We start from the raw sequence: 11119 nt of genomic DNA on the forward strand, positions 1-11119 counted from the left end.
CTTTTCGAAACGTTGTACATTTGCTGTTATGTTAAAATTATAATAAAGTTTTCCTCATTACCCATTCAACCCGTCTCCAACCATTATTAGTCTCAAAGTGGGTTCCTTGTTGTCAAATTACTGATGAGAATGTTACATTTATTTTATGAGTACAACGTTTTGTTTATAAAAGTGAGGAACTCACATTATCACTTGCAATATTCAAAGAATTAATGTACAAATATGGTAAGAACTTTCAAATTACAAACACATTTGTACTCAAATATTGGAGGTGATTATGCCACACTTTTAAAGATGAAATATTGTGTTTAGAAAAATAAAAACTACATTCCCACCATAAGCTTCCTCAAGAACCTTACAAACATATGCATGATTACTATAGCATTTCACATGTAAATATAAAAAACATCATACACATTGGAGTGAACATTTGTTTAACAATGCGAAACATATTGTAAATCTACAAACATATGCATGAGGTTAATATTTGAACAATTATATATCTTTTGGAAAAATATTATTATGCCATTATTTTACTTTTAAAAGTATATTTAAAATAAAGAAATGTCAATAAAATTGAACGCTTTTGACGAAAACTGCAATCTCGCAAAATCTACTAAAAAACATTTTGTACAATATACTAAAAGCTTATCAAAGTTTTAAAATAAGCCTAACATTAGGTTGTAGATGAACTATACAAGTTTATTTATTGATAGTAACGAGTATGGTAAAGTTTAGCCCTAACTAAACTAAAAAATTGCACAAAATTAGTGTTAATTTATACCTATGGAATAGAAGTCGTACATAATAAAGGCGTAACTAATGTTAAGCCTTGGTACTAAAATATATTTACATCCGCTTTTTGTTTTCATCCTTTGATGTAAAAAGCGTATGCATGCATATTTAGACAGTAAGGTGCTCGCACATTTTCAAAACGGACAAAACTGAGTATTATTATAGTAAATTAACGATCTACTTTCAAGCATTTAACAATATTGTTTATGTAGATGCTATACCGTGTAAAGTAGAAACCTTCATAATTACCAGAAAAGTAAGTACTGTTATTTTTAAATTTGTTTCTATTTTGTACGCATAGTATATAAGTACTCGCACCTTCTCAATCGGTTGATGTATCCTACATCACCCGAGAAGTTCCGATTGGTGTAGTAAGGCGTTTGTCGTCACTCTAACCAATAATATTTAAGTTGCAATACATTAGAACCAATGAAATGTTTCCGAGCGTTCTTTGAAATTAAGGTTAAAAAAATTGTTTCGTGATTGCAGATTCTTTTTAAATTATTCAGGTATGTATAAAATATGAATATTTTTTTATTAGAGAATAAGTTTATACTGAATATAGTTTTGTATGTTATTGAAACTCATAAGTAAACATTTTTAATTTAGTGCTCTGATTAGTGAATCATTGTAAGTATTTTGACGTGGCTTAAGCCTAACATCAATAAACTTAATCGCGATAAACTTATGCATAAATTGACTTGTTTATGTGTAAAGAAATTAGGCCTAAAATATGTTACTTAGGTACTGTAAATTGTAATAGAGTAGGCCTGATATTGTGATAATAAACTGCGTTGTTTGATCGCACTAGTATAAAAGACTTACTTAAGGAAGGAACATCGGTTATCAATGGTAAATTCAAAGAGATTCAGTTGTATTACACTAATAGTAGTAGTAATGCTAATACAAAATTCGATTTTATAGAAGTCTGTGGTACTGGTACTACAGTGTTAGTGGTACCAAACTTCAGTCTAAAGACTACAGTAACGTTAGCTGGAGTATTGTGGCGCTCCCTCTTTTTCATTATGACTTTGAGCCATTGCCACAGTATTTACAATATTCACAGTTTTTTGAATATAATGTTTGGGGTAATGGTATTTGGTTGGTTTATTAATATCAAATTTAATATTTCATCTATAAACGAATCTGTCAACTCACGGAATGTTTTTGGCAGTGGACCAGTGATTATTTAACCATGTAAGCAAACAAATTACATCCGCAGTTTTGCAATTACTATGCCATTATTGGTCAATGAGTATGATGTCATAGTTAAGATTAATAACGAGAATTAGTTCAACATAGCGTTTCTGTGTGAAAGGCGATTAAATTTTTTGTTACTAAATGAACAAATAATCTACCTATGGCCTGTTTCTTTCCTTGGTCTTCCTTTGACACACTTTATAATACCTGACCTCAATCCTCTTTCTGTCTGAGGCTATTCACGGGAACCCTGTGGGGTTTTCTTGGGACATCCTCTTCCCTTCCACTGTCGGCTGCATGTTGTCTTTAGCTTTGGCCCTACACACGTAGTTCACTTCTCTTTCAGACTTTTTGGGTCACAATGCTATATTTTCACGGACCCGTTGCCAAGCTCCATATATATGGGACCTTCTTATGGCCCTGTTTTTACGACGTTTCGAGTATGACACGATTATTGTGTTCTTGGAGTCATGGGCAACTTCTGTCCAACAGTGATCCACCTTTCACATCGAGGGCCTCTTTGGTCTCTTTCGGAGCTGTGTGTGGCTCCGAGTCCTGTTTCGCGACCCTACCTTTCACAGCTCTACCTGCCACAGCTTTCCGAAGTACAGGAGTTCGCCATTTGTCGCGGTCATACACGGTATGCAGTTATTGGTTTTGGGGACTGTCTGGTGAGTCCGAGACAGAGGGTAGCTTTTTTGGCAAATTTCGTTCCACGGAGCAACCCTTTCTTCTCCGAAGTTCAGGTTCATGTTGTTCTATCAGAGGGTTTTGTCATACCAATTTCTTTCCTTCTCCTCAGGATCCCTGGTCATGACAGTGTTTTCCAAGGCAGTATGCAAACCTCTTTATCCACAAGTTGTTGAACCTGCTCTATGTGGGTCATGCGAGTTTTACTCCTGCCAGTTTGCTCGTCATGGGGTAGTATACCTTTTTAGCACCCTGTCCTTTGGTCTGGCTTCTGCACTATATGATTTTGTTGAGTGGTTCACTCCCTTTGCAGAAGAACGTTCTCTTCAACATCCTAGAACTGTTGGCTGTTTGTCGGGCATGGAATCATTTTCTTTCTATCATCAGTGGTCACCTGGTTATGATCCATTCCAATAATTCTAGAATGGCAGCATATATATATCACCAAGGTGGCACCCGGTTCGAGATCCCTGTGTTCTCTCACATTGAATCTTCTCTATTGGGCCCACTCCCATCACATGTGTTAGTTGGCATGCCATATTCTGAGTGCATTCAATTTGGTGACAATCGTATTTCCCAACCAGATTCGGTTTATCCCATGAAGTGGTTTTTACATCCTGCTGTTTTTGGTGGTGCTGTCATTGGTTGGGTGCTCCCCATATTGATGCATTTGCCAAGACCTTCAAACACAAATTACCTCAGATTTGGTCCCCAGTTTCACATCCTAGGGCTTTGGGAACAGAAGCCTTCAGTCTGAATTGGTCCCACCTGTTTCTTTCTATATATCCTCCTATCAGATTACTTCATTAGGTAGTCTCCCTCATCCATGCCACTCCATGCAGAGTCCTTCTGATTGCTCCTTACTGGCCCACTCAACCATGGTTCCCTCAGTTGCTTTGGTTCCAGTGATCCCTTCCATCCCTCTTCTCTTACTTCCAGACCTGTTACATCAAACCCAGTCACTGGTTCTACATCCCGCTCTTCGTCTTTGCACCTGGCTTTTGTCCAGTCCCTAGTGAGGAGTTCTGGATTCTCTTGCTGAGTAGCTTGCCATTTAGCCCATTCTATTTGTCCTTCTTCTTTGGATTTTTACAGACTGATGTGGAATATTTTTCACTCCCGGGCTTTGGCACAGGATTTCCCGGCTTCTCGACCTGTAGTTTCCAGCATCTCAGAATTCTTTACCTGGCTCCTCAATTTTGGGTTTTGAGGCAGCCTTATCCCATACCTTCTATTTTTTCCCATTTTCACAGGGTATTTTCCTCTCCAGTCCTTTCCAAATTGATCTGCTCTTTCCAGCTCCATCTGTCGCCAAGACTTCCGTCATTTCCAACTGGGATATTAATGTGGTCCTCCATGCCATTACTTTACCTCCATTTGAACCCATTTCTTACTGTTACTTGTTTCACCCTTCCCTTAAGGCATATTTCCTTCTCCTATTGGCTGCGAGTGTGATGGATCAGATATTTTCGCTCTTGATGTCATCAGGACCTTGTATCATTCAACCTATCTCATCCTTTATCCGGATCCTACATTCTTTCCCCAGATCTTGGCGGCTCACAAGGGTCATTCCTATTTCTTCCTGTTACTTGTTTCACCTCTCCCTTAAGGCATATTTACTCCTCCTATTGGCTTGCAGGCATCGTGGGTCAGATATTTTTATTCTCGGTGTCACCAGGACCTTGTATCATTCAACCTACCTCATCCTTTATCCAGATCATACATTCCTTCCCCAGACCTAGGCATCTCATGAGGGTCATTCCTTCTTTTACCCTATCTTCCTACCCTCTATCACTCCCCTTGTCCTGATCCGGATAACTCCTCTGCCCAGACATGCCCACTGTTGTTATATTGCATGCACTACTTTCTTCCGGGGTTCTCTTTCCTGCTTCTTTATCCCATGGCAAACTTCCTCTTCCTGTGATCTTTCCCCTGTTACCCTGACCAATTGGATTTATCCTTTGTTCTAGTTGGCTTATTCCTCCTTGTCCCCCTTCCCAGCATGATCTCTCTCCCGTGACTTTCCATAAAATCTTATGCCTTACCTTATCCTTTGCTTCTTGTCTTCATCGGCAATTGGAGAAGATTCTACAGTTGGGCATGTGGACACTCTGCACGTTCGTCTCCCCTTACTTGCACCATATCACGAATTCTGCTTCCCTGGGGTATTTTCTGCCACTTGTAGCTATTCTACAGACTTTCGCATGGCTTTGATACGAAGTAAATCCTTACTTGTGTTTTCTTTTCCTTCAGGGGTCCTTACTTCAATTTTACTTTGGATCCCACTCTGTGGTGAGTGGTGCCTGACCAGGTATTCTTTCTGAACACTGAATGGGTTCCATTTAGATGGCTATAACTATTATCAGATTTATTTATACTCAAACAAACAAAAACACAAATCTGCTCTGTATGCCAAGTTGGAACAAGCACTTTGTCCATGGCTATGAAACGCTCGCCCTTGAGATTGGGTGTTTCACAAGATTACTAGTGTGGATAACCACGTGATGTTTGCTTCATAAAAATGCCCATTACGGACTGTACCACCCACGCACGGCATGGGTAAAGCAGAGGGGATTGAAGCCTATCCCTACCATGCCTGGACTGAATAAGTAGGTATGCTTGGCTTTTCACAATAGGGTTTTGCACTGTCTCGGGTGTAGCAGTTCATACGGACTTTCCAACGCACTTCTTCCCCTCCCTTTTTTCCATTGGAGTACAGGAGTCCTGATCACTCATCATTTTCAAGCCTCTGGGTTGGTTGACCATGTAGGCAACCTGCTGAATGGGTTCCACAAAGTTGGCTATAACCATTCAGTTCAGAGTAGGGTGGTAGTGTTCTACCAGTATAGGAGTTACAAGATCCTCCGAATGAATAACGCATGCCAGGAGTGAGATGTCTAAATGGAGTTCACTCCTCTGATTGGGTGCCTTCCTGCTACCCTTGTGTATCGGAAGTTATAATTTTTCTATACGACTGCTTTGCAATGTAATCATTTGGTTATTTGGGCTTTAGGCCTATCGACTGCCAAGGTCATTAAGGCTATCAATGTTCTGAGATTCCTCACCATTACTGACGATATGAGCGGCATTTGATTGGTTGTTGTGCAATTGCACAGCTTAGAGGGAACACTGACTGTAAGTATATAGAAATTATTTATTGGAGTTCACACTATTGTATATGTATTGAAGTACTGTTTCCTCTTATTTTTCTTGAAAAACATGATGTGAATTTTTTTATATATGTTATTTTCCATTCCTTTAGCAGACCCTCTCAAAGTATATAAATATTTCCTTTAAAATTGTTCATAAGCTTTCTTTGGTTGAAGGTGTCTTTGTCTGTAGCATCACTTAGGCATTGTGTAGCCAATGTTATCTGTTGGTCAAGACCAACAGCTGCATATCTGCTTATATTTGATACTGGGCTTCTTTATCCTAAGCATATACTTCTATAAAAAGTAACACAGTTATTTACAAATGTGTTTGAACTAGCCAAAAGATGCCCAAAACTCGGTCCAAACAAGAAACCTTTGGTGTTGGTGATGATGTGATTGCTAAGTGGTCTGGAAGCAACTTGTTCTACAATGCTACTATCTTGGGAAAGACTGGAAGTTTTTATGATGTCCAGTTTGAAGATGGATCAGTCAGCACAGTTGAGCCAATTAATGTAAAAGTAAGTTCTTAAATTTAGAAAGCTGTACTAAGTTGTAAATTTTGTGTGGACTACATAGAAAGATTAAAGTTTTAAATTGGTGTTCAAGGCTTAATATATATATATTTTCATGTGTGGTATATCTTGTCACATCTGAAAAGGAACAAAGAGTTAGGTGATAGAAGGTCTTTGGTTTATCACTCACCACTTCAAAAAAAAAAAAAGAAAAATCAAAGATTTATCTCTCTATTCATGTACCAGGACTCAGTTTCAACAAGGAGTAAAGAGAAATTACTAGTTCAAATTTTTCATTTTCTGGTTGAAAAAATCCTCAAAATTGAATATTGCTACCAGTAAAGTGTAATATAATTCTGTAATTCTTGTTGTTATATGTATGTCAAGTCCATACAGTTTACACTTCAGTCATTTCATATACATTGATATTGATCATTTAGTGAGTAACTTGTCATAAGGCCATGTTTCTTGGAAAATCATTTAGTCAGAGAATACAATATTACTTTTTGATAAATATCTCCAGGAACTTCCTGTTATTCTATTAACTTATCTTGTCACTCAGGTGTTAATAAGTTTTATCTGCATGCACGTGTATGTTCTTATTCTAACTAGCTGTTAACCCTTAATATATATAATTTTAATTTGAAACATATGAAACAACGATTTAAATTATATGAACCTGTAATATTTTAGGTGTGCTGGCAATACAGCTTTTTATGTTAAATTTGAGCAGGTTACAGCAAAATTTCCATATTCTTTGGAGCACAGACTCCAAACCTTCTGGAAATCTGGAGGATTAATTTGTTTTAATCCAGTCTCTGGTAAATGTACAGTCGTCTACTTTCACCTCACGATTCCTGTATAGCAGTGAATAAAAACAACAAACCCATTTTAGTGAATATAACAGGAATAGTGCACATAAGATTTTTTTTTTTTTTTACATACATTGATATGGCACTCAGACAGAACTGGGTTTAAACTCAAAAAAGATGTGTTAATAATGGTACTTGGTAAATCAAAATTAACTATATATTTCATTATCACCATACTAGTGATTTACTTAAATTTAAGATGAGAGAAGGCTGACATAAGAATGTTCTTGTTTGCTCTATAGTAAAATCTTCAGGGCCCAACCAAATTCTTTAGCATACAGTGCGTGTGTTCATCTGGGCAATTATTCTGCAATCCTGTTCCTGAGTTTGAATATTGACTTAATCAAAATGTAGTCTTACAATGTTAAAACTTTGTTTTGTCTTGGTGGCTTGAGTAAGTAGTTAAGTTTTTGATGTTACTTTCTTTCATCTCTGTGAAAACAAACACAACACTGACAAGAGCTTTTTAACATTGATATAACTGGCTGGTTACAAGGTGAAAATATTCTAACAATGATCAATAAGTAATAATTATATCCTATAAAAATAATTTAACATTGGTATCACAATTTAAGCTATAATAAAACAGAATCTTCAAGAAATGGAATATGCCAAAGTAAAAAAAATAAGTACAAGAGCATAAAATAAATTTCAACAGAGAATACTCTGGCAAAAGTTACCCAAGAGATACTCTAACAAAGATTAATTTCAAAATCACATAATACACATTAAACAACTTTAACATAAATTGATTAATATTTACAATGCAAGATGCTACATACATGACACCAGAACAAATAACACATAGTAATATAAACCCATTAATCTGAAACAAACATAGTGCAAAATTACAAGATTACAAAAAATCTACTATTTGACCCAGCTAATGGAGTAACACATTTCACATAAAATCAATAACAAAACACAGAATGTTTACCAATAAAAAAGCAGATAAAAGAAAAACACTTTATAATGGTCAATTTTAATCATTTTGCAGGAAAACAAAAGCAAAATAGAAATTAACTAAAATAAAGAATAATCTTTAATCACAGTACATACTAATCACATCCCTTTTTAAACATAAGTTAAATGATAACCAATACCCTTTAAATACAATAATGCAATACTAATCAAATAGACTATTTGAACTACTTAGTAAAAAATGTAAGGCCTAGCACAGTTATGGCTTGCACTCTCAAAGAATGTGCAGGTCATGCACTTTTCTCATGGTGTTTGTGACATGTGGCTAAGGAGCTCTCCACTGTGATTTGTTGCTTTTGATTGGAAGATTACTGTTCCAGTGGGTACAAAATACAGAAATAAAACCACAAAATTAAAAAAAAACAGGTCTCAAAAGGTTAACAAGTGAAACAAGGTAAAAGACTGATGGTCAAGCAAAACGATGCATTCAAAGATTTAAAATAAAAATAAGGTATTATTCATTTTATTTCATATTTTCAACTTTTCATTTCATTGTATATTGTTGATTTCACTACTGTTAGTGTTATGGTAGAGAAAATTTCAGATAAAATATAAAGTTTTACTGAAAAAATAACTATTTATTTAGGAGGTTCTAGAAGTTAAGCAAATAAAAACGAAGATGCAAAAAAGTATTTTTATTCTTAAAATTAAAATCACTTTGTACTCAAATTAATTTAGTAAATGCGTGAGACATTCACATACAAATCTTAAATAGAAATGCTGTGTTATAAATACTGATTTCTTTTTTTTTATCTATAACAGATGTGAATGTTTAGAAATACTTTATTAAAAATTCTGATCTTTCGTTTACAACAGATTTGAATGTTTATCAAAAGCTTACCAAATTTCATGATGATGCACAATGAATTTAGAAATATAGTAAACATTGTTGTGTATAGCTTCACAAAAACTGGGTTGATCCAATAAATCAACACCATGTAAGTTCCTTATGATGAATAAAGAACCTTAAAAGTATTGTACAGGTTAACAAATATGTTGATAACAATTTTAAACTGTGTTATAAATTAAAGTATCTCTTGGGAAGTTATTGTTTAAACTTTGATGAAAGTAACGTTTTGACTACTGATATTCTGTAAGCTTGTATTTTTATTATTTTGTGAGCAGAAACGAGTAATACACACCAAAGCCAGTCGTTCACCAGGAAGAAAACAAACTTCTCAAAAAACACAAAGTCGTAGCAGCAGCAAAAGACGTCTAAGTCGTAGTAGAAGTAATAGAAGGTCCAGTCGCAGCAGCAGTAGAAGTAGATCAAAGTCTCGATCGAGGAGAAGAATAAAGAAGGAAGTATCGCCCTCTAAGAAGAACTTGAAAAAACCTGAAGAAATCCCAGAAATTAATTTGATAGAAGAGGTTTCAACACTAGCAGCACAGACTTTACCAAAACTGAATTTACAGCAGACTCACGAAGTATGTATTTATGAGAGAAAAAAAGATGAATATGTGATTAAATTGTTAAACTATAACATTTTTACCAAGTCTAATCCAGAAATTCTATAAATGTGTATCATTTATATCAATACATACTAGTGAAATTGGAACAGCATGTGCCACAGCTCACTTATTGCATTGATGAGAATGTCAAATTTTCTGAGATGTAGCATTGACTAAACTACATATATACTTACACATATGCTACAAAATTCTGAAAGCAAAGTTTATGATGTCCAGTTTGTTTGTAGGTTGGAGAAGTTGGAGGGTATCCAAAATAATAGTAAAAGAGATAGAAAAAGAGAAGCATAAACTGTGGAAAATGGATAACAGATATAAAAAAAGGAACTTAAGCTTTTACTTGCAAGGTATACATTGGCTAACCAGACTTTCAGGAAGTTAGAAACAGTATTCAGGCTAGAAGTAGTTCATTTAATTGCAATTTGTAGGTTCTATTAAGTAACAATTTTCAGCCTTTAGCTTGTGCAGTTGAGGAATTAGGGGGAGGGGAAGGAGAATAAAAGGGACAAACAGGGATAGTAATGCAAAACTTGATGTTGCAGTTTTAGGTGATTTTTTTTTCTTTTTTGATACCATACATAGATAGAATATTCTGTGTGGTAAAAAAAGAGAGAAAAAATTAGATTATGCTATCTCGAGGCAGGGTTGGAGGACATAACTGTTCAATAAATATAGTAAAGAGAGCTAGTAATGATTAAGTTTTTGTTGTGCGTATTGGGGCTAATGGTGTAGAGAAGTGTAGGTCAGAGGAGCTGATTGATAATTACACTAGATTGATAAAGGCATTTAAAAAAAGGATCAGAATAATTCTCTCGGGGACACTGCCAATACTTAAATATGGGTATAAGATCAGAAATAGGTCACTAGGGCTTAATTATGGGCTTAGGTTAATGAAGAAGGATGAGCAGATTGGCTGGTTGGACTTACGAGATCAGTTTGATGAGAAGTTTTTCAAATGGATGATTTATACTTAAATAGGGTAGGGGCTGGCTTGTGTATAGGGCTCTTAATTCAACTGTAAGGGCAGCTAAGACCAGTGGTTCTCAAACAGTGCGCCCCAGAGCTTTTTTAGGTGCGCTCCGTAGCATTCCTGAAAAATCTATCCAGATATGAAAAGCAAATGTTTACTAAATTACTATATTATACCATTTCTTTACGAACACTCTTCTTGTTTCGTTGCAACATTATTATGATAGTTATAAGTTACTTTTCTTGCAACTAGCTTCTGGTCCGCAAGTTTTGCACGCGCTTAAAACACGTAACAAACGTGGCTGGAACGGCATGTTAACACCGGCACTAGCTTTCATCACGTGGTAACTGGCAGTGTTGCATAACAGGCGTTGGTGAGTGGGCGTGTCGTGTCTTGTGAACTGCCATCAAGAGTAAACGTATTGTGCCTTTTACAAGTTTCAGAATAATTACCGTTGATATAATTGTCTTTGTTAAG

The 11119-nt window shown here is 35.7% G+C and overlaps 1 protein-coding gene across 1 annotated transcript in view; it reads left to right on the forward strand.

Annotated features, from left to right (window-relative positions):
- LOC106461072 (lamin-B receptor-like) overlaps positions 1-9720 on the forward strand; it is a 14028-nt gene extending 4308 nt beyond the window's left edge. Inside the window, exons 2-3 of the mRNA XM_022387904.1 lie at positions 6175-6355; positions 9328-9720. Coding sequence (XP_022243612.1) covers positions 6175-6355; positions 9328-9720 — 574 coding nt within the window. The remainder of the gene's footprint in view (positions 1-6174; positions 6356-9327) is intronic.
- Positions 9721-11119: the final 1399 nt, after the last annotated feature.

The sequence above is a fragment of the Limulus polyphemus genome, unplaced genomic scaffold, assembly GCF_000517525.1.
Source record: "Limulus polyphemus unplaced genomic scaffold, Limulus_polyphemus-2.1.2 Scaffold892, whole genome shotgun sequence".
In the NCBI taxonomy this organism is placed as follows: domain Eukaryota; kingdom Metazoa; phylum Arthropoda; class Merostomata; order Xiphosura; family Limulidae; genus Limulus; species Limulus polyphemus.